This window comes from Ursus maritimus, unplaced genomic scaffold (genome assembly GCF_017311325.1).
Source record: "Ursus maritimus isolate PB19 unplaced genomic scaffold, ASM1731132v1 scaffold_15, whole genome shotgun sequence".
In the NCBI taxonomy this organism is placed as follows: domain Eukaryota; kingdom Metazoa; phylum Chordata; class Mammalia; order Carnivora; family Ursidae; genus Ursus; species Ursus maritimus.
Window position 1 is genome coordinate 678,524 of NW_024423897.1, and position 23,611 is coordinate 702,134.

At 60.3% G+C, this 23,611-nt stretch overlaps 1 protein-coding gene across 1 annotated transcript; it reads right to left on the bottom strand.

Moving 5' to 3' along the window:
• Positions 1–29: 29 nt before the first annotated feature.
• Positions 30–10,820, bottom strand: UNC5A (unc-5 netrin receptor A). Its single transcript, XM_040630609.1, has 14 exons — positions 10,159–10,820; positions 9,809–9,912; positions 9,482–9,662; positions 8,685–8,852; positions 7,961–8,125; positions 6,175–6,942; positions 4,588–4,660; positions 3,465–3,662; positions 3,050–3,218; positions 2,676–2,909; positions 2,407–2,556; positions 2,162–2,326; positions 1,297–1,475; positions 30–1,057 (listed from the first exon to the last, which is right to left on the bottom strand). Exons 1-14 carry the CDS (start codon positions 10,352–10,354, stop codon positions 892–894), a joined length of 2,916 nt encoding a protein of 971 aa, XP_040486543.1. The 5' UTR covers positions 10,355–10,820; the 3' UTR covers positions 30–891.
• Positions 10,821–23,611: the final 12,791 nt, after the last annotated feature.

The window sequence follows — 23,611 nt, forward strand, 5'->3', positions numbered from 1 at the left end:
AGTCAGGGCACGAGCTTCACACAACAGGCCCACATCGGGGAACCGGCCAGCCCCAGGAACGGGCACACCACGGCACGCACACTTGCCATTGTCCAGCCCGGGACTCCCATTGCATATTCACATGCCCTGTTGGGCAGGGCTCCTCCAGGCTGGGGGCAGGGAGAGGACCAGGCAGGAGCCACTGGGTGTCCCTGGGTGGGTGGGAGAAGGGCAGCATGTGAGAGGCAGATGTGGACTGACACTGGTGTGAGAGACGTGAGTGGCCTCTGGGTGTACAGCATGAGATGTGTGTGTGTAGTCAGTGGGGGGGAGCATGTGAGATGAGCACACGAGACATGCATGGGCACGTGCCCGTGTGGTGGTCGTGTGCCTGAATCCAGGGGCCTCCCCTTGTCCAGCTGTGGCCCTCGGTCTCACAGGCTTGGAGCCAGGCCCCTCAGATGTGCCCCTACCTGGCAGGCACAGAAATGTTTGCATAAGGTCCAGCTCAGGCAGGGGCTCTGGGGGCCATGTCCCAAGCCCAGCGTGTGCGTGCATGCCCGTGTGTATGCAGGCTCCTGGCCGGGGCAGGAGGAGAGGTAGCATCACACGCACATACATACACACAGATGGGCTGGGCCTGGCTTGGGCTCTAGGCACTGTCCACCCGGGGCCCCACAGGCTGGGGCAGGGTCAGAGCAGGTGGCAGTGCCAGCCTGGCCAAGCAGGCCTTAGAGGGGCGGAAGTGTGGGCAGGGTCTGAAGGGCCGGTGTTAAGGGACAGTGTCTGCCAGGAGGGGGCCTGTCCACACAGCTTCCCCTGAGTATGGGGGAAGGGCCCCATCTGGCTTCTGCCCGTCCCTGGCGGGTGCCAAAGCTGGTGAGAGTGTAGGCATTGTAGGCCTGCCCGGCCTCAGCACTCCGCCTCTGACACCGTGAAGAGGCCAGCGTCGGGCTGGCCCAGTCCGGCTACGGCTGCAGCCAGCTGGCTGAGGTTGCCATTGGGGAAGTGCCGCGCCTCCCACAGGTTGAGGATCATGGCTGTGGGGCTGGGCTTGGAGGCAAAGAAGCTGAGATGGCTGTGGAACGGAGGGGACAGGAGCCAGTCAGCAGCCCTGCCTCATCCCTGGCTGCACCCTTCTGCCTCTCAGCCCGCCCAAGGGCATGACCTCCCCTCGGCCAAGTGCACTGGAGACCCTGGCTGCTGGTGGATGGGGTGCAAGCCCCATCGAGCTTCCTATCCACCCCACCCATCCTCCCCCACCGGGATGGACTGCAGGGGGCCTTTGTAGCCCGTCCCTGCCCATCTCCCACCCACCTGTCCAGGTGGAGCTTCTGGGCCAGAGTCCGCCAGTCGGCACCCCGGCTACAGGGCGGGTCGAGGCTGGTAATGATCTTCTGCCGAATGAGGAAGGGGATCTTGAAGGCACTGGGGCCCACTAGGGCTGGGACCCCCCCTTCACTCTCCAGAGCCAGCAGCTCAGCAAATCTTGTGTCCTGGAGGTGGGGGAGGGGTGGAGGTGCCTGTTAGAACTTTCATGGCCCAGGCCCACTGCCACCTCTTGCTGGGGGAGCACCCAAACCACCTCAGAGCATGCGGGAAGCACGGACACTGTTTCCTGGGCACCCTTGGTGTGCCAGAGCCCTGCTCACTAGAGCTTAGAAGGTCTCAAGGCTCAGAGGTATGGTGACCTGCCCAAAGTCACACAGCCAGTGAGCAGAGGAGCTGTCTAGCCTCATTCCCCTCCTCTCTCCCCATCGCTCCCCCCGAGTGACCCTTACTGACCATTTAGAACTCACTGTGCTCCTCTCACTATCTTTGTCCTCCCCACTTAGTTCCCACTGCCAGAAGCCCCCTTTCCCTCATTTCTGTCTGTCTCTTATTCATCCTTCAAGGCATTGTACAGGGTTCCTCCTCCTGGAAACCCCAGGGCCCCCAGGCTCTGTCTCTCCCTCCTGCTGCTCCCACATCCTCTTCAATCTCCACCCAAAGTCAGATAGCGATTGCATCTGTCTGCATCTGTCTGTTTGCATCTGCACCTCTCTCCCTGAAGACCCGGAGGAAGCCGCTAAGCAGTTTCTAGGAGGAGGTGGGCTTGGTGGCAGGATAGGCCCAGCGTGTGGGGGAGAGTAGTGGGGGGAGCAGGCACATTTCTGCAGTGCTGACACCCCCTTCTGCCCACCTTGGTGATGTTGAAGTTGATATTGAAGCTCTGCCCATCGCCTTCCACCTGCCACACCCACACCTTGCAGGCCAGGTCGCTGGTGCTGGGGCTGACGCGCTCCAAGGTGAAGGTGCGGTGCAGGCACTGCTGCGTGCCGTTCCAGATATGGTAAAAGGGGATCTCCTGAGGGGGCGGGCGGAGAGGCGCGGTCAGGCGTGCCCGGCCTTGGGTGCGCCCGCTCCAGGCACCCTGCGCGCCCTCACCTGGTAGCTGACGAGGAGCTTGCTCTTCCACAGGGAGCTGGGCACGTCGTGGATGGACAGGCGCAGGTTGTGGTAACTGTCCTTGAAGTGCAGGACTCGAGGCTCCTGGATCAGCTGGCCCCCCAGCTGCTTCTCCAGCTGCACCACCTCCTGCAGCACACCGCAGGCGCTCCGCTGAGCCTGGGGCCTAAGCACCTTTCCCGCCGCCGCCCCCTCCCAGAAGGGCCGGGGGTGGGGCGGCCTCCCCGTGGGGGGGGGGCGGGCAGTACCTTGAGTGCGTCGTGGGTGTCGTGTAGGCAGTAGACGCGGATGTTGTACTCGAGGGAGGTGCAGGCCACGGGGGCAAAGAGAAGCAGCTTGAGGCGCTTGGTCGCGGCCACGCTGAGCGCCTCCCCCACCAGGGCAAAGCGGCCCAGTTGCTCGGTGAAGACGTAGCAGGCGCCGGCCTCCAGCTGGCAGTAGTAGAGGTGGGACGGCGCCTCCTCGCCCAGGTGCAGCACATCCTGTGAGCAAGGGCCCCACGGCTCAGCTCGTGGCCAGCTCCAACTCCGAGCGGTGGCCAGACTGGGGCGAGCGCGGCTCAAGGGCCAGGTGGGGACCCCTCAGGGCTCAGGTGGGTGGGCTCGGGGCCGCTCCTGCTCACCTCCCAGCTGCCCTCACAGGACTGCTTTTTGAGGCGCAGGCTCCAGCTCTCCGGGCAGGGCTCCCCACAGTGGTCCATGGCGAGGATGACCGGCCGGGTAAGCAGGACTCCGGGGGGCCCGCAGCTAACGATGGGACTCAGCAGGGTCTGACAGCCAGCTAGGGGCAACCTCAAGTGGGGAAATACGGGTGGGAAGGGAAAGGCATCAGGGGGCTGTCCCGGGAGCCGGCTGGGGCAGGGCAGTGGCACCCCGGGCTGGGGTCCCAGAGCTGGGTGGAGCTTATGGGCAGTTCTCCCCTGCCCTGCCTCGGGCTAGGCCAGAGCAGTCTGACCGTGGGTGGACAGGGCGTGTCATGGTGACTGAAGGCAGAGGGCAGGACCCGCCCAGCCCCAGCAACAGGGCCCGCGCCCACACCTCACGTCCTCCGGCTTGTGCAGCGTGAGGTAGACCTCGTAGATCTTTCCTCGGGGTATGGCGTCTGGGGGGATGAGGAGGCTGATCCCTGTGACAAAGCGGGAGGGGGGCTGGGCTTCACCAGGGCGGCAAAGACACCAAACACCCACTCTGCCAGCCCCTACAGGAGCCTCCCTTTGAGGACTGACCAGTGCCAGCCTGGACTAGGGGACAGAGGTGCCACAGGGACTGCCAGGCTGTCCATCTACCCACACGGGCTTCAAACGGAGTCCTAGGGACCCCAAGAGAGGCTGAGGGAACCTGGGTGGGAAAAGCATGCCTTGTTAGCCTGGGCACAGAACACCCTGGAACCAAAGGTAACCACCCTGTAGTTACCTGACCTGTCACCCGAACTCCCTGCTTAAAACCTTCCCTGCCTCCAGCATAAGGTCCAGCTCCCTGGCCTGGCACTGAAGGCCCTTCACCTCTGGCCCCAACTGCCTTTCCGGCAGCTTCCTCAGCCCAGCCTGTGCTGTATAGTTGGCCATTCTGAAGCCCTCTCTTGAGCACACGTCTGCCTGGTGCCCTCCTGCTCTGCTCAAGCTCTCCTCCTCCCCATCGGCCCTGGCCATCTTTGGGGACAGCCATTCCCAGCCCCCATGGCTTTGCTCCTCATTCGGTAGTGGCCCCTGCAGGTAGGGCAGGCCTTTAACAACCTTGCTGGCTTCGGTAGCCCTCCCTGGTTTGGGAGCCATTGCACGTGTATCCTCTTGTCTGGTGGATTCGGCTCTGTCCCAGGGTCTTGCAGGGCAGCATCAGAAGTGACAGCTCAGGGAGGAGTGGTTCCAGGGGAGAGGCAGTGGGACAGGGGCTGCAGAGTTCTTCTGGGGACGGCAAGGAGTGGTCCTGCTCCACCGTCCTGCTCTTTTAGGACAGGGGCCCCTACATCAGGAGGGACCTCAGAGGCACGTGACTGGGGAGGGGAAGGAGTTCTATGACTTTATCCCACCAAGTCCAAAAGCTTACATTTGTGCTCCAGAGTGAACTCTGAGGTGGGCTGGTTGGAATGACACTACTGCCCAGAAACTGAAGCCCAGGAGAGGGAAGCCACTGATGGCATATTTACAGCTACTGCTCCCTTCACCAGCTCTGTGATGCCTCCCGGTACCGGCCGCCAGTGCTGGTGACGGTCGCAGAGATCCACGTGCGAGTGCTCTCTGTGGTGGAGGTATACATTCAGTGGTGCTCATGTCCAGTACTCAGGGCAGTGAGGAAAACCAGGGGCCCTGCTCTCCTGAGGCACTCAGCCTGGCGGGTAGAAAGACAAGTGGATGGTAGCAAAGGGTGCTGGAGGAGAGCGGGGAGGGGCGGCAGCCCCCCGGCCCAGGGCGCAGGAAAGGCTGATGGGTCTCTGAGGGCCCACTGTGCGCCTGTCCCTTTCTAGGAGCTTCACGTGGACCATCTCACCTCATCATCCTAGCAGCCCCGTGAGCAGGACATGAGGCACAGAGAGAGGGCTGCCAGGCCAAGCGCTGAGCGAGAAGCAGCAGATGAGTCGGCGCGTGGGGCAGAGGGACCCGCGTGTGCGAAGGGCGGCATGGTGTGTCTGGAGTGCCAAGAGCCCACCATGACTGCCGCATGCAGAAAAAGAATGCACAGGACGGTAGAGGCCACGGCAGCTGGCCAGAGGGGACAGACAGTTCATTGTGGCCTGGTCATGTGGGCTTCATGTGGGGGCATGGGGAGCCCCGAAAAGGGCTCAGGAAGGGGAGGGACGTGATTAAGTCTGGCTTCGTTGGTGAGTGCTTGTTGTCTGGAACCAGGGGAGAGGTAGGTATGGTGGCCTGAGCCAGAAAAGACAATGGGGAAGAGGAGAACCGGGAGGATGCAGGAGCATTTGAGGAGGAAGAAGGACGGAACTGGTGTGTGACTGACTAAAAGCTGTGGTGGAGGTGAGGGGGCAAAGTGAAAAAGAGCAGGAGGTCAAGGTGACCTCCAGTTTCTGGCTTGAGCAGCTTGACTCCGCTGTCCCCGAGGTGGGGAAAGCCAGGAAGCAGGAGGTTCTGGGGGAGGGTGGGAGACAGTGCTGTTTTAGGCACCAGGAATCTGAGGTGCTGTGAGACATCCAGATGGAGCTGCCCAGGAGGCAGCTGGGTGTATGATTCTGTCGCCCAGGAGAAATGTGGCTGGGGAGGGAGGAGTGGGAGTGATCTGCACAGACGTGGCGAGTAAAGCCACGGAGGAGGCGAGATTGCTCTGCGGGAGGGTGCCAGGAGGGAGCTCTGAGAAACACCTCCATTTAGGGCACAGGCACCAGGAGTAGCTGGAGAGGGGTAAGAAAATCAGGGGCACGTGGGGTCATCTGAGCTGAGGGAATAGAGACTTTCAGGGTGGGAACACCAGAGGCTGCCGTGCTTGCTCAAAGATGACTGTGGAACGGGCCTGTGGATTCCCGATCCTGGACCTGCCGGAAGGGTGTCCGTGAGGTGGTGGGCAGAGCGGCCCCCCGTCCAGGCACTTGTCCTCTGCCATCTCTCCATCTCTCCACTAGTTTGCCAGCTCCTTGGGGCTGGCACCTCTCCTACCTCTCGGCCCAGGGCCCAGCACAGAGTCCGGCACACACAGGCCGGCTGACCGTGTAAACGAATGGACGGTAGTCCTGTGCCCTTACGTAACAGAAAGGAGACACTCTGGCCATGGCCTCAGTGCTGGCCCCACTGTCAGCCATGACTGGATTCTCTCCAAAACTCTCTTCCCTTTCCTTGCTGGCCTGGCTCAGCACTTGGGGTGAGGCTGAGCAGCCCAGAAAGGACATCAGAGCTGTCCCACCCTCCTCTAGGAGGGACACAAAGGCTAGTTTTGCCTCTTAGAGCTCCCCAGGGCACTCTGGGGTCCTTCCCACCTGTGTTAGGGATCATCAGCCGGCCCCCGAGGAAGTTGAAGGTCCCATAGGTCATGTTGCTGGTGCCGCGGGGCAGGGAGCGGAAGTAGTTCTGGGTAGAGAGGCGGGAGACGAAGTCCTCGGCCTCAGAGGTGGGCGAGCTGTGGTGCAGCGTGTGGCGCCCACCACCCAGCGGGCTGAGCAGGTGCCCATTGGCGAGCTGGAACTTGGGGCTTGGCCCGTCCTGCCGGGGACACAGACTGCCCTGGCAGGTGGTGGTGGTGGTGCTGAGGTCCGGCTGGATGGTGAGCAGATGGGGATTGTCTGCAAGGGTAAAGACAGACTCAGGGGATGTCACTGAGGTGACCTGTTGGGCAGCTCTTGGCGTGGGGGCCCGGCAGGAATGTGGAGAGCGAGGGGGCACCCCACCTGCTTTGCTAGGCTTGATGCTGACGGGCTGGAAGCCGGAGGTGAGGATGGACGAGTCAGCCACGTCTGAGTCCAGCCCTTCCTTCTTGCGGCAATAAACAAGGATGAGGACGAGCAGCAGCAGGAGGAGGCACACAGCCACAGCAATGAGGCCCACGTAGAGGGCCACGTCCTCAGGCCCGGAAGCAGCTGCGGGAAAGAGCGCGGCCTTGGGAGGGGAAGGGTGCAGGAGGCCGGGAAGGAGAGGTCAGCGGTCTACAGCCCAGGAGGATGAGGCGCTCACTCACTGGGCATCAGCACTAGCGGGGCTGCGGGTGCTGGCGGCAGGGAGCACGGAGTCAGCATGTGCGCGTCTCAGCCCCACATCTGCCACCACCTTGCTGTGTCACTCTGGGCAAATCACAGTGCTCACTGCTCGTTCGGTCTGAGGTCGCTGCTACTGAAGGGTGGAGGAGGGGAAGAGACACTTCCCCAGACAGCCCTCGTGGGCTGCTAGGCTGAACCTACTCTTCTGGGGCACAGGGCAGCTGGGGCTGGCAGAAGTTCCTGGGATCCCCAAAGTAGGGGCTCTTCTTCCTGGGGGGGGGGTCTGCTAATCTGATTCCTAGTCATGTCCTTGGGCCAGAAGCAGGGGTGCCACGGCTCTTCTCCTTGTCTGCCTCCCCAGGCCTGAGGCAGGGCTGGGGAGGGGGTGATTGCCTGGAGGAAGCTATATTGATTTTAGAAGGGCTTTGCATAATGGAAGAAATGTCCATCAGAAAGGAATTGACACAGATAATTAGGTTTTTAATTGAAAGAATGGGGGAGGGTGTGTTGTAGAGAAAAAAATCCAACAGAGATCTTTAATTGTTAGTTATGGCCTTGTAATTAACAGGCCTCACAAGGCCAGTGTCCCCATAGGACTTGTGTGTGCACTTGGGGGACCGCTTGGAGGTGAAACTGCAGGAGAGGAGGGGATCCAGGAGCCTGGGGTGCATGGGAAGGGTTCACATGTATGCATGTTTCAGGAGAGGCAGGAGAGGTACTGGGGTATACACAGGCACATGTGTGGGTATATTAGGGATGGGGAGTTCCCAAGGGTCCTAAACTTTGGAGAGGGGGTACAGCCTGTGGCAGAGGACTGATTCCCTTAGCCTTCACCTTCCTGGGGCTGGTCAGGGCCAATCCTGGCAAAATCAAGAGGACTCCTGGGACAGGGAGGACTCACTGTGCACACAGAGGTCGCTGGTACAATTTCGGGTATCCAGGTCAGTGCCCCGGCACTCCTCGCCTCCATTGCGGGGTGCTGGGTCAGAACACTCACGACTCCGCCAGTGGGTGCAGTCGAGCCCACAGGCCGACCACTTGCTCCATGGGCTCCAGCTGCCATCCACTAGACGAGAGACAGGAACAGAGAGGAGACGGTGCGGTCAGCCCGGGCGGCAGCCTAGGCAGTTGGCCAGCGTGGCCCTGCTGGGCATCCAGACCTAGGTGCAATGCTGTGGTAAGGAGCACACCCTCTGGTGTCCAGCTGGCCTGAATGACGCATGCTAATGACGGGAGGCACGATGATGCCGGGCCTGCTTTGCTCTAGCCGCACTAGGGGGCCGTCCTGGCCCTGGGGCAGCAAGGGCACTCGGTCCCACGATGACCCTGTGATTCCAGGCACAGGTGGTTCTGTAGGCTCAGGCGGTGCCCTGCCCCTGCCCCACACCGTCTGTACCTGTCCTGATTGTACCTCAGACTGACTCAGGCCCTCTGTCAAGGCCTCGCCTGGACACAGACCAAGCCCTGCTTCCAATCACACTAAACCCCATCCCAGCCTTGGACTGAGCCTGGCCCTGCGTGCAGGCGGGTGGGATGGAGCCATGGGGGGCAGGCTGGTGGGCACAATGGAGCCAGGGCACGGAGATGGCGTGGTGAGCGATGCGGGAGGCAGCGGCCGCTGGTACCTGGGCACAGGGTGGCGCAGGCTGTTTTCTGGACATTCTGCCCCTCACAGAAGGCACCCCCGTTGAGAGGCGCCGGGTTGGTGCAGCTCCGGCTCCGTTTCTGCCAGCCGCGCCCACAGCTGGCGCTGCAGACGGACCACTCGGTCCACGTCGACCACCCACCGTTCACTGGCCGGACAGAGAAGGACTGGGGTCAGGGAGCGGGGGCTTCCTCAGACACGCTGGCCCAGGGGCCAGGGCAGGAGGGCAGAGGGGCTGTGAGCTGGAACGGGGCAGGCTGTGGCTGTGCTGGCAGAGAAGCCCTGGAGGGGAGCCCATGCTTGTGCTTGCTGGCCCCTGGGGCCTGGCAGGACCCGCTCCACAGCCCTTCTCCCAGCAGGCTCTGCAAGGGCTCAGGGCAGCCGGCCCTCGCTGCAGCTCCCATGCTCCTCCGGCCCAGACCCCAGTCTTTCAGGAGGGCAACTCCTGCACCCGTCCCCTCTGCCTGCTCCTGGGGTGCCTGTGGTCCGTCACCTTTCCTAGACTCCCATCCTGTGCCCTCATCTCCACCTGCACTATGTCCCTGGCCCACAGGTAACCCAAGGGATGGTCTCGCCACAGAGGACCACCAACCTGTCCCACACCTCTGCCCAGATACGCCCCTTGGCTCCTGGACAGCCACAGCAAGCCCTCTCCCTGTCCTTCCCAGGGAGGCCACAGCCTGGTCCCCTGGGCCCTGGCTCCATGGGGAGCCACCCACCATCGTCGCCCGTCTCCCTGCACCTGGGGCCCTCTGCCCCACCAGCACTGGGGCCCACCGTAGACGATGACAGCAGCTGAGGCGCTGCGGCGACGCGCTACGATGTTCTTGGCCACGCAGGTGTAGTTGGCCGTGTCGGCCAGGCGGGCCTGTCGCACCACCAGGCTGTGCTCCCTTGTGATGTACACATTGGGGTCCAGGGACGGGTCCACCAGGTCCTCGTTCCGGAGCCACTCCACCTGGGGGAGGGAGCCATGCCACTGCACTGCCCGCCCGTGCTGGCCCTACCTGGAGCGCGAGTAGCCCCTGGGGGCGTCAGGGCAGGCAGGACCCGAGACCTGGGAGCCCTACCCACCTGCGGAGTGGGCAGCAGAGCCCCTCTCACCTCAGCCGGGGGGATGCCCTCTGGTGGGCGGCAGGGCAGCACGATGCCCTGCTCCAGGGACACCTCCTTGGCCAGTGGCTCCTGCTCGAAGTTCTTGCGCAAATCTGAGAGAAGAGCAAGAGTGTCCTCCAGCCTGAATGCCTCATGCCGGCTCAGCCTGGCTGGCCCTGTCTCCTGGTCCCGCAGGGGCCATGGTGCATGGCAGGAGAAAGTGCCAAGTGACTAGGGGGACACGGGGGTGGCTGGGCAGTGTGCAGAGGCACTTTCTCCACCCATCAAGGCAGGACCAGACCCTTACCCCTGGTGATACCCTCCTTCCGCCCCAGCCAAGGGCCAGGCCCTGGACTCACAGGCAATGCGGATGTAGGCCTTCTGACTCTTGGTGGTGCCCGAGGAGCTCCACGCCACACACTGGCACCAGTACTCCTCCAGCCCAAACACCTTCTCCACCTGCTGCCTCGAGACGTTGATGCGGACCTCCATGGCCGGCAGCCCTGGGGGGCAGGAGGGGTGGGTAGCCAGGGTCCTGGTTGTGCCATGCCTCATACAGTTCTTGCCACCCAGATCTGTGGGGGTCCCTGCACCACCACGGCTACTCTGCTCAGAAGGAGAGTGGACCCTGAGGTCAACCCTTAGCCTGGAAGGAACTCTGGGGGAGCTCCACAGGGTGCTCCATTTCTCTCTCCTGAAGGCCAGGAGCCAGTCCTTAGCACTTCCATTCGTTATACTCTGTTAGCAACGCCTGTCTCCCTCGAGCCACAGAAACATCTCTACGTCGCAGAGACAACAGCCCAGAAGAGCTTTGGGCTACAAGGGCTGGCCTTCAAGGACCCAAGGCAGAAGGGCTGGGGCAGACACGCTAGCTCGGGGGCTTTGTGGTTAAAACAAGGTGAGGAAGGATCTGGTTCACCTCCCTGGGGGTTAGCAGGTAGGTTCTGACATGTGATAATGTAATAACAGCTATTAACCATATAATTACTGCGATTATGTAGTATGATAATAGACCCCTGGGGCTTAGCCAGGGTCTCCCACATGCGGGCTTATTTTCTTCAATCTCCTCCCTTGGACGGTATTGCCCCCACTCTATGGACAAGGAAACAGAGGCTTAGAGAGACGGTGACTTGCTGTAGCCGCTCAGGGCTGTCTGAATCCAGAGTGTGTTCGGGGGTTCACCCGCCCATTTCACGGGGGAAACGGTGGTGGGGGTGAGGGGGGGCAGTCTGCAGAGGTGAAGCTGGCCGGTGACGGGTATCTCTACCCTGACTGCACTGGGCTGAAGGGACCCCTCTCAAGGACAGACGGAGCCCCCCTACCCTCTGCCACACCTGGACCCAGAAAATGGGGCACCAGGGGGCCCAGAGCCTCTGAGGACCCAGAAGGGGAGATACCAGCCCTCTTCCGGTCCCCTGGCCCTTGGCCAAAACCAGTGTCCCCAGGAGTGAGAAAAGACTGTTTCCAATTTCTCCTTCTCCTGACCCCAATTTCCCTCGGGTCATTGGCTTATCAGGAGAAGGGAGAGAGGCCGGGCAGCCAATGTGTTTCCATTGTTAACAGAGAAATTCAATTAGGGCTGCACTGCGGGAGGAGGGGCAGCCTAGCTGAGAAGGCAGGCCTGGAGGCTGTGTTCCCTCTTACCTTCCCTAACATGTCTTTCCCTGACCACTCCCAGACCCCTCCTCCTGAATCTCTCCAGCTTCCACACTGGGTCCCCAGACTTTTCCCACTTGGCCCTGCCCCCGGCAAGTTCTCACGGGAGACTTGGAGGTGGGGGGCCGTGTCCACCTCTGGCTGAGGTCGTCATGGCTGAGCTCCCTCCATTCTGGGCACTGCCTGCCACCTCTTTTCTTGAAGGTGAAGAATGTGTGCGTTCTCTGGGGGTAGGGTGAGGGCTGAGAACCCAGGGTCCCTCACAGGGTCTGTATACAGGAAGAGGGCCCTGGGCTCCAGCTACCTGTCAAGCACACGGAGTCTTAGGGCAACTGAGAAGGAGCCGTGCATTCAGTTGGGGTGGTGACAGGGCCCTCCAGCTCTAAGCCTCTGGGGTTAGTGGTGAGAGACTGTCAGAGCTTTCTGAACTAGGTACCTCTCCTGAGTGGACATGTCTATGGATGGATGGACTGTTGCATCCCCCGTGGTGGTGGTGGGAGCTCAGGCAACTCAGCTTGGGGAGAACAGCACTAAATTTAAGCACTCCTATTTCTTTCTCCCCTCTGTCCTGCCACTGCCACCCCCTCATCTCCTTCCTGCTGCCATGAATGAGGGCCAAGTTTGTCCATGATGTCCCAGATCCAGGCAGTGCCCTTGAGGCCCACATGCTCCAGGAGGGTGGTGGACCCAGGGGGAGACCCAGACACTGCCCTGCTGGTCCTTGATGTGAAGACGGTGCCTTCCTCCCTGCAGGTCACTGAGCAGATGCCAGGGGAGGAAGGAGGCAGGGTCCCTGCTGGCCCTGGCATGTGTGGGGTGTGAGTGGGTATGTAAATGCTGTGGGCACATGGGGAGGCCCCGGTGTGGGCGTGCTGCGTATTTTTGGGAAGTGGAGGGTTAGAGGGGTGGAGGGTGGGGCTCTGAGGCCAAGTTGGGGCTTAGGTTCTCACGTTCTCACCAATCTGCTTCTAATAATCCGTTCGTTTAACAATACATTACACTCCCACGTGGGACTCTAGGGCTTGGTCTCACAGATTTTGGGCTTTTATAACATTAGCAGGTTTGGGTTTGAGGGTTTTCAGGCTTTGGTCCCTTCTCCTGGCCTTCTGGATGCAGAATGGGGACAAGTGAGGGGAAGACAGGGGTGCTGTCTCCTGGGGTGTCCACCCAGCTACCCAGGAAGGGTGGGGCTTCAGATCTGCGCTGACCTAGGACCCCCCATACCTGCCTGACAACGGAATGTTTCTGGGTCAGGGTCTTCGGCCTGAGTGTCTGCGCGGCACCACTATGCGCTGCAGTGCCATCTGTTCGTGAGCAGGGGAAGCTGTCTCTTCTCGAAGGCCTCAATGGCTTTGGGCGGAGAAATCAACAAGATCAATACACAGTCAGATGTGCCGGCCGTGGGAGGCCTGAGTCTGTGTGCTCAGGGCAGGAAAGGGCCGCAGTGATGACGGGAGGGATATGTCCCCAGGAGCTCTGCTCTCTGCCTGGTTTGAAGGGAGCAAGGCCAGAAGAGTCTGCTGGGGAGTGCGTGGTGGCTCTTGGCATGTGTGGCCCAGCCTGTGACGGCTATGCAGGCACTGACCTGGGTCTCAGCCAAGCCTTGGATTCCAGACCTCCTGAGGGCAGGAGACAAGGAGGGATGTGTGGAGAAGCCTGGAAGGGGAGGCTGGGAGCAGTAGGAGACTGGCCTAGAGCCTTCTAAGAAGTTCCAGACAGGCCCTCAATGATGCGGGAAGGCAGTTGTCTGGCTACAGCTTCCTTCTGCTCCCCTGTCCTCTCCCTGGGGGCTGTGTCACAGCAGTGGGGGGCCTCATCACGCCCCAAAGTGGTGCTGGGCCCTGAGTGTGTGGTGGGAAGAGAGGGAAGGCCTGGAACTGGGCTCACACAGGGTGCATGAGATCTCATGGCTTCCCCCACCAATCTGAAAGGGGACCCTCCTTACCCCCATTTTGCAGATGAGGAAACAGAGGCCCGGGGCGGGGAAGGCAGACACTCCCAACAGGCCCTAAAGTTGCAGGGGCAGGGAGGCTTCTGGTACTCTGCTGGGGTCTGAAGGTGGGGTCTGAAGGTGGGGGGTCATCTTGGGGGCTAACCTAGGCCTGGCACAGAGTTAACCTCTGGGGACTGCAAGAGAGAAGCTGCAAGCAGCAGCTGTGCATACGGCAGGGCACTGCGGAGCTCCGGGGCCTGGGCGGGAACGGCTAGCTGGGGACCTGACACTTGGCGGGAAGGAGACCAGCCCCTGCCGACTCTGGTAGGGGAGAGTCAGGTGTGACTCCTAGGGACCTGAATGTTTGGCTGGAACTCTTTTGGGGCCTGGATGAGTCACAGCCATCTGTAACACGTCAGGCTGGTTCTGAGGACTAAGTCACCCGCTGCCTAAACTCACAGCTACCTTTGCTCGCATCCCGGTTATTGTGAGAGCTGCCATGTTCTCCCCAGCAGGGCCCCTTCCTCCAGTCTCCTCCTGTGCAGCACCAACTTGCCACAGTTCTGTGTCTCACTGCCTGCCCCCCAGGGCCCCTTCGGCCCCCACCTGGGTCTCGGCAGGCTGGCCCACCACTCCAGTGTTTGCATCTTCTGACCCTTCGGCCTGGGAAATGCTCATTGCAATGAGACTCGCGCTTGGAAATTACCCCTCCTCTTTCCTGGGCTACCAGACCCTCCTGCCTGGCGGCTTGCGCCACCCCTCCGGGTCTCTCGCCTGCCTTGACATCAGCATGAGCTGTCCTGGGCACGGCCTGCCTGTCCTCGTCTGCACCGCAGCTCCGGCCTCACACTGGTGGCCCACGGGTGTGTGCTGTGTGTCTCGGACTCAGCCTGAGGGCTCCTCGTGTGTGGGGCCTCACAACGTGCCAAGGAAGGGAGAGGAAGTCAACCTAACTGGGGTCCAGCTAGTGAGGAGGAAGAGAGGCTGTAGTTAGCTCCCCCAGGCCTGCCCTTGGGGAGTGCTGGGACCCAAACAAGGGCTCTCTGCTCACATCCCCATTGTCCACCTGCTGCCTAAGGCCAGGGTAGGGGCAGAAAATGGGGCGTCCCATGGAAAGGGAACTTCTTGAGTCAGCCTGCTGTCCCTGGAACCCCTCCCTCCACGTCTCAGTTCAGTCTCACTGGTTCCCTCTCCTCAGTGTCTCTGGGTCTGCCTCTTCTATCAGTCCCCTCACCCACACGGGCCCCAAGTGTCACCTACAGCTCTGGCCATACCTCCCAGCAGTTTGAAATCGCATGGGACTGTGACCTCACTCCAGAGCCCGATGGGTGAGTCTTCCAGATGGCACCACTCACTGGTCCCTGTGCACGCCTCTTACCCTCCCTGCTGACCCTGACAGCACACCCACGTCTCTGACTCCAAGCCTTTGCTCGAGCTGAGCCCCTTTCCTGGAATGCCGCTCCCCTCTCCTCTCTCTGACTAGCTCTCGTAACCCCTTCGTTTCCACATCACCTCCCCTGAGGAGCTTCAGTCCTGCTTTCCTCTTGCTGCCATAGCTCCCAGGACTCACTGAGAGGTCACCGTGCTGCCCACCTCTCGGCAGGGGTGGGGCTCTCTGAGGGCGGTGGCTGTGTGACCAGCATGGAAGTGGATGCTCGGGGAACGTGCACATGAGTGAACGGGGGCACACGGATCAAACAATCAGAGTGTGAGGTCTGTGAACTCTTCCACCATCGGGGACCTTCACCCTCCAAACTGCCTTTCTTGGCTGGCACCTCTCACCAGGCTGCCCCTGGCCCAGCCCGGGCTCCGGTGTGGCGGTGGGACTCCCCCCCTCCAACCACGGAATCCTGGGGCGTGTGCAGGGGGCTTCCCTTTTACTCATGCCCCCACCGACGGTGAGTGGGGCCCCAGATGTGGGAGCCCTGCCTCGTCTGGGGAGCTGGGGTGGCAGGCTCAGGGCTGGTGACACCGCGGCCTTCTGCTCACGGGGGCGCAGCCAGCGGCAACTATAAGCCCCTCCCTGGGGCTCCATTTCCCTGAGGCTGAGACTCGTTTCCCCTTCAACTGGCCCTGCCTGGCCGCCCCTCCTGGCTCACCGCTGCCGTCGTCCGTGCTGCGCTCAATTGCGTGGTCCACCTGGCGCACCCACTCCCCGTTGCACTTGAAGAAGATCTGCGTGGCAGGCGTGGCCTTGCACGCCAGCAGCACCGGCTTGTTCTTGACGATGTACACATCCTCGGGCTCCACCAGGAAGTGGGGAAGCAGGTCCGGGTTGGCGCCGGGTACCGGGTTGGCCACCGTGGCGCTCTGCTGGGCACCTGCAGCGGGGGCAAAGCAGGAAGGTGAGCCGGGGCCTCTGCCAGGCCTTCAGGGCCCTTGGGGGCTACGTGCCCATTCAGGGGCTGGGGCCGGGCCCTGGGAAGGCAGCTGGTGGGACTGACGGGAGGAGAGTGAGCCAAGGCTGCCACTTCCAGCCCAGCAATCTAGGCTACTGAATGCGCCCCTGAGCCTCAGTGTCCCCTCTGTAAAATGGGGGGAGCCCACCCACTTCTGAAGACTTTGGAGAGATGAAATGAGACGAGGGTAGGTGTGCCAGCACTTAGGGGGCCCTCCACACACGGCAGGTTAGGGCTCTTTGTGACTCAGGTAGAAGAAGTTGAGGGTCCTGTAGAGGCAGCCCACCACCCTAGGAGGTCCAGAGAACGCTGGAGGGAGGGAGAGGACCCCAGCAGGGCAGGTGGGCAGGGTCCCTTGCTCCTGTGCCTGGCTGTCTCTGGGGCCACTTCTGGGTTCATCCTCATTCCTGGCCCCTGGAAGTAGGAGGTGCTCAGAAAATAGCACATGAATGAAGGAGGCGAGGGGGCAGCTGCGAGGTGGGGCGTGGGGGGTTGCTGGCGACAGCTCTATAAGAGAGGCCCAGGGGGAGAGCCTGGGCTGCCAGTGGGCCCGGACAGAGTGGGAGTCAGGAGAGTGTGTCTGGGAGCCTGAGGGACCTAGGCCAGTTCCCGCCCCTTCAAGGAGACCTGAATATGGGCTTCCTTCTAATTTTAACTGAAAACCACAACCATCCCACAAGTCATTTGTTGCTAATGACACAGGTAGGTAACCCCCCACAGCAGTCTGACAGTCTGTTGGACCAGCAGGACCTCTGGGAGGGTGGAGAAGGGTGAGTTGGGAGGGAATGGGAGGATGGGGGGGGGTACCCTCAGCCTCCAGCCAGTTACCCACCAAACAGGCCCCCAACAGCCTGGCTTCCCTTGGGGCCACTGTGATTTCCGCACAACCCACTCTTACAGCCAACAGTGGTCTCTGGGCATAAAGAGGGAAGAACTTGGTGGTACAGCCACTCTGGAAAACCGTGTGGAGGTCCCTTAAAAAGTTAAAAATTGAGCTACCCTATGATCCAGCCATTGCACTACTGGGTGTTTACCCCAAAGATACAGACGTAGTGAAGAGAAGGGCCATATGCACCCCAATGTTCATAGCAGCAATGTCCACAATAGCTAAATCGTGGAAGGAGCGGAGATGGCCTTCAACAGATGAGTGGATTAAGAAGATGTGGTCCATATATACAATGGAATATTACTCAGCTATCAGAAAGAATGATTTCTCAACATTTGCTGCAACATGGACGGCACTGGAGGAGATAATGCTTAGTGAAATAAGTCAAGCAGAGAAAGACAACTATCATATGATTTCTCTCATCTATGGAACATAAGAACTAGGAAGATCGGTAGGGGAAGAAAGGGATAAAGAAAGGGGGGGGTAATCAGAAGGGGGAATGAAACATGAGAGACTGTGGACTCTGAGAAACAAGCTGAGGGCTTCAGAGGGGAGGGGGGTGGGGGAATGGGATAGACCGGTGATGGGTAGTAAGGAGGGCACGTATTGCATGGTGCACTGGGTGTTATACGCAACTAATGAATCATCGAGCCTTACATCGGAAACCGGGGATGTACTGTATGGTGACTAACATAATATAATAAAAAATCATTATTAAAAAAAAAAAAAAGAGGGAAGAACTTGGGCTTTAGACACCAACTCCGCTCCTTGCTAGCAGTGACCTTGGGTGAGTTAGGCATTCTGTCATTTGTGACACTGAGGTCCCATCTGCCCTTTGGGAAAGTCTGGAGGGGCCTCATGTAGGCAGCCTCTTGGGTTTTCTCCCGCCTACCCTTTTGGGGGGCAGTCCAAAACCCACAGAGGGCTTCTAACGCAAGAAGACCTGGCTCCCTCTCTGGCTGGAGGGCATCCACACTGCCCTTTCTTTGCCGTTTGCATAGGGCCTCCCTTTCCAAGGTGGGAGTCTGCCCTCTCCACCCCAAGACCGTGATTTTGGGGAGGGGATCCATGCCTGGTCCTGTAGGTGTTTTGGGCCAGCTCACGTGAGCTGGGAATGCTGGCTGAGAGGCTAAAACCTGGTGCGACTTCAAGCATGCCACCCCCACCCCGAGCCCGTCTCCCCGCCTGCCAGAGGGAGCACCCCGCTCTTTGGGCTATTGTGAGGATGAGATGAGAAAAGGCACCGTGCTCGGCCTACGCTGACTGCTGCCAGGGCCTAGTGGTTTTGCATTTCCAATGGCAAAGGGGTTCTCTCCCTCAGCTCAGCAGCCCTCAGAGCAACGTCTTCTTGGTTGAGGGCTGATGAGGAAACTGAGGCACAGAGCCACCAATGCCTTGCCCTCAGGATGGGGGTGGGGAGTCATGCCCTTGTGTGGGAGGTGGAGGGCATTTCTGACTCAGCAAGACAGCATCTGCAGGAGGGCCCTCACCCCTCAGCCCCCACCATGGCCTCTCCCCAGCTTGTCTCTGCCTCTCGTGAGCTCTTTGGCTGGGGCCTGCGCCCTTTCCTTCAGCTCCAAGACGAAGGCCAACCTGCCCAGCAACCACACTGGCAGCTGGGAAAACAAAGCTCCCCTTTCTCCATCCTGCCCCATCGGATATACCTCGGGGGCTCTGCCAGTGCCCCCTGGGGTCTGTTTGAGGCTGAGGAAGGTGGGGGTGCGGCAGAGCGGAGCTGCCGCCTAGACATCTTACAGACGGACGCTGAGCTCCCAGGGGAAGTCACAGACCTCGGACCCCCTGGCTCGCACTCTGGACTCACAGAGTGCGTGGGGGCCCACCTCATTTTTGTTATTACACTCGCTCTTCACTGCCACTCGGTAGCCACTCGCCACTCAGAGAGGGCAGGGCTGGGGCAGGCTCAGGCCTCCTAAGATGTGGACTGTGAACGGGAGCGTGAGCTCTGTGCGTGGGCCTGGAGTGGGGAGCTGGCAGGCCAGGGGCCTCTTTAGACACACTATCTCCACAGACCCGAGGGCTGCACAGAGCGGGGCCACTCTTGACCACTGCATGGGGCCTGGAGGGGGCTGGGGGTAGGGGTCACCGGCTCCAGCGGGGGACGGGACCCCTTAGTGGCAGGTTCCGGGCTTCCCTGCGCCTCACCTTGCAGAGGCTCGATGCAATGGCCGGGGCCTGCCTGCTGGCTCGGGGCTGGGTGGGCCGGGGTCCCGGCCGGGGGCACGGGCAGTGAGTGGCCCTCTAGCCTCCCTATTGATTGCGGCACCAAGCACTGCTCACGTCAGCTGCCCGCTGAACCCAGCACAATCCCTCATGTCTGCATTTAACTGCTAATGAAAAATAAATGTACTGTGACCAGTAAGGGACATAGCTCACTTCTCCAGCACCTCTGTCACGCCACGCTGGTGCGGCCTCCCTTCCTCACCCTGAGGGGAGGCATTTACCGGGTGGACCCAGGGGGCACCCTCCAGGCTGCAGCTATGCCCTCTCCCAAGGACACTCTGAGGCCACGGGTAGGGGTAGATTCAGGCCCCACTCTTGGAGCTACTAGAAGCTTCCTGGGTGGCCAGAGCTGGCTTCCCATCCTCTGGCCCCGGAGCCCACCATGCGGTCTCCATCCTGTGGTCAGCACCTGTGATCTGCCTGACCCCTCACTGTCCCACTTAGGCCCCTTGCCTGAACTAAGGTGGAGCATGAGCCGCGGGTCTCTCCCCCTCCATAACACAGGCCACCAGAGTGAGCATCTTTCTCCTTGACGTGAATCCCGTACTTTGCTAAAACAAAGTGAGCACTAAGCAGTGCATGCTCAGGGCCAAATGATTGGTGAGCCTTCCCATGAGGCACGAGCTCTCTAGTTTGCCACAGTCCCCACCGCTCCCTATTGCCCTACCCCAGGCCTGCCTCTTCTAGTTTCCGCTGTGTGCCTGGCTCCCACGGGTGTTTCAGGATGGGGCCAAGTGCTTTTGCTGGCATCCCTGAGTCTTCTGTTCCAGCACAGACAACTCTCCAGCCTTCCTGTGCAGAAACATCAACTGATCACTCCTAGGCACCACCCCCACCCCCTCTAGGTCTCTGCCCACAGTCTTCTATGTCTCAAACACCCTTCCTCCCTCCTCTGCCACCACTCTTCTTCCTTCTCCTCAGGGCCCAGTTCTACTGTCACTTCCTCTAGAAAGAGAGTTCCCCCACCTCACTCTCCCAGGAAAGCACACATACCGTTTTGCCCTCTCTGCATCCAGGGCCTGGGCTCACTGGTGCTGTAGCTCTTACACAGGAGAAACAAGTGGGCAGCTAAGGCCTTTGTCTTCAGCCAGCCTATCCACCCTGGTCCCTGCCGCTCAGCTCAAGGCTGCCTCGGGCCAGCATTAGCAACTGGGGAGGCAGAGCGGGCCGCCTACTGCTGCTGCCCTCGGGGCTGCTGAGCAATGAACATGGAAGGATTACTCTGCCGGGACAGACACTCAGGGGCTGCAGGAAGGCTGGCAGGTACAGGTCCCACCAACCAGACTGCCCTAGCATGCTCTGAACGCCAGCCTTCACTTCCCCAGAGGCTCTGTTCACCATGCCCCAGCCAAGCCTCTCCCACTTGCAAAGGACGTGTGGCCCAGCTGCCTTACTGGAAATCAGTTAGAAAACCTCTTTCACTAACTGGCAGATCCCCAGTGGGTTCTTGGTCACCTGCATACAGCCCAGGCCCCGAGGCATGAACCCCACTTCTAGTGAGCCCTGGGGCTGGCCAGCTGGCCCCCACCTGTCTTGGGAGGGCACTGGCTGTCCAAGCTGCCCCAGCTGACACCCCTGCTCCGGACACCCCATTAAGGGTGGGAGCAACATTCCAAGCAGTCCCCATCCCCAGCATCTCCTGCACAATGAACAACGAGGGAGAAGGGCTTGGGAGACGACGTGGGTTCATCTTGGTGTATGTGGAAGCAGGTGGGGGCTTGGCCAGAGCTGAGCCTGGGACTGACTCCCTTCCCTCCCAGAGTGCTCCCATGACCTGAAATGTATTCATTCATTCATTCATTCATTCATTCATTCATTCATTCATTCAACAAATACTTCTGGAGTGCCAGAACTGTTCTGGGATACAGTGAGCATGACAAACACAGTCCCTGCTCTCCAAGTTGGAGAAACAAAACAAAATAGAGGATTCTAGATGTTGCTGAGGGTGATGACGCAGGTAAAAGGGGTGCTATTTCAGAAAGGGTGTGGGTGCAAGGGCTCTAGAGGGGGGAGAACTCAGGGCAGATGTCTCTGCACAGGTGACAGCTGAGCAGAGCCCTGAATGCCAAAGCCAGATGGAAGAGGGTTTGAGGAAAAGGGAGCAGCAGAGAACAGCCGGGCTTGTGCGAGGCCCGTGAGGAGGTCAGCATGGCCAAAGTTGAGAGAGGGCAGGGAAGACTCATGAGAGACAGGGAGCAGGGGCCTGACCTGGGGCCTTTAGGGTCCAGTCCAGTAAGGAGCTGGGATTTTATTGCAACGGCAGTGGGAGCCTCTGGAGAGCTGTGTGCAAGGGAATGATGAGATCTTCTTGCATGAACAGGTAGGTGGAGGGAGGCAGGAGGGGCAGTGGGGAGGTGGATGAGGGAGCAGCTAATGGAGTGGACCCCATGGCAGACCTGCCCCATGAGGTCCATCTGGGAACTCTCATCCAGTCTTTAAGTTTCAGCAGGTGTGCCACTTCCTCTGGGATGCCTTCCTGGGTCCACACTCTCTGTCACTCGCCCTAGTGTCCACCTGTGCCCTGAGCCTCCCTCCAGGGTGCATTCAGAATTGGTACATACAGGATAGTTTGTGCACTATTGTACTTGCTTGGGGTGGGAGCCCAGGATACGGATGGAGTGTTTGTTGAGTGACTGAATGACTACCCCCTTCTTCTCCCTTGAATTTCAGCAGCTCTGCCAAGGGTGGCCACTTCACTCTTGGGAGAGCCAGAGGTTGTGCAGAGAGGCCTGCGGGCGGAGTTTGGGCAGGGAGAAGGCTCCTGCATGGCCATGTGCCGCTGCCCTGTTGCTCTTCAGAAGTTGAGCCCCCCTTTTTCACTTGCAGCCTGGGATGATGAGACCTGCCCGTGTAACTCTGAGGCCCAGGGTGGGTGTGAAAGTGCTTTCAAATGTTTTATTTTTAAAAGCACCATGAAAATATGAGGTGTGATTAATCAAGCTATTAATGAACTCGTATTTTCTGAGCAAAGACTGAGTCCCTGGGAGGGAGGGAGGAAGGGTGGGGGCAGGGTGTCATCTGGCCTCGTTCAGCCGGGAGACGTGAGCGCTGCTTTCCCAGCGCAGCCTTGGCCCTGCTGCCACCTGCTCCCTTTCATCTTCCCAACAGTCCTAGTGGTCAGAGCCACAAGTTCCCACTTTGTCTGCTCTTGAGAAATATTCTGGATTGGAAATGGGGTGGAGGAGGGAGCCCGGAGCCTGGCAGTTTTCTCTTTGCTCCAGCCTGAACTTTTCCTGCCCATTCACCCAACTTTGAGCCCCCTGACCCCTGGGCACTTATGTTCCCAGACTGCCTTGCCTGGAGATTTGCACTTGGTAGGTCCCCATGGGGCCTGGGTGTCCCGGCTTCATAGGCCTGGGGGGAGAGAAGAGAGTGCCATGGGCTAACGCACCACACCCTTCACCTGGCATTGGAGGCCCTGTTGGTTCAGGGCCTGAGCTGCCACTTGTCCTTGCCTCTCGGGCCTCCCTCCAAGTGAGCCTGGGCGATGGCAACTTGACTCTCAGCATTTCCTCAAGGATTCGTGCACTTTGTGTGCCAGGCTCTGCCTCCCTCACCTCCCGGCTAAGAGTACCTAGTTTTCTGCAGAGGATGCTCTCCCTCCGCCCCATTCAGGCCATATGCTCATTCGGTCCAGGTGGGCTGAGCCCATATCTGGCCCCGGACGTGGGCATCTGACACTGGTTCCCAGACGTACAGGTCACCCACGTGAACAGATGGCATTCTGGGATTTGGATTGGGCTGCTGGGAAGAGAACTCTCTTTCTTCTGGGCCAGTCCCGAAGGCCTTGTGGGTCCCTCTGCCTGGGTGACTTCTACTTGTCCTTCAAGGCCTGCTCAAATACCTCCTCCCCGGGAAGTTTCCCTGACCCCCCCACCCCCACCCCGCCAGAGCAGGCCAGCCCTCCTCCGAGCTTCCACAGACTTGTCCAGTGCCTTGTACCTCATAGTGTCACCACTCATGAGTCTGTCTGCCCACTGCCAGCACCTTGAAGGCAGGGACTGAATGGTGACATGCCTTTGCACATCCCTGGAGCCTGGCCGGGACGTGACACACAGCGAGCACCCAGTAGGTGTTTGTTGAATGCGTGGTGAACGTCAGCTCCTTGAAGGGCTGGAAGTGGAGGGCACGCACTCAAATCTGACGGGAAGCCGGCTCTGCTTGCCCTCCAATCAATCACGCAAGCCGGCAGCAATCAAGGAAATCAATGGGAAGGGAACTTGATTTCTGAAGCACCTGGGCCAGACCCCAGGGAGGCAGAGCGCGTGCGCAGGGCCCCGGGGAGGCGGCTGGGACCGCAAGCCAGGGCCACAGTGGCGGGGGGCTGGGGGTGCAGACATGCAGGGGAACGGCGAGGTCTGCTCTCCTGCCCACTTGCACCTTCACGGCCTGAGACTGCTTCATGCGCTATTAGTTTTTAAACGTGGGCAACTGCATGATGAGGGCTTCCCCGAGCGGCTCTGATAAGCAGGGACGAAGCTGCACTTGCTGTCACAGAGGCGTGGACAGCTGCAGGAGGTGGTGGCCGTGGAGGAACGGCGGGCCGGAGGCCCGGGGACTACAGACCAGGCCGCGACTCAGACACATGGACCTGCCTGGAGGTGACACTGGGGTGCCACAGGGCCGGGGCAAGCTGGGGTAGGTGCCTCAGAATCCTTCCAAATCCGACATGTACCAGATCCCTGCGCTGCCTGTCG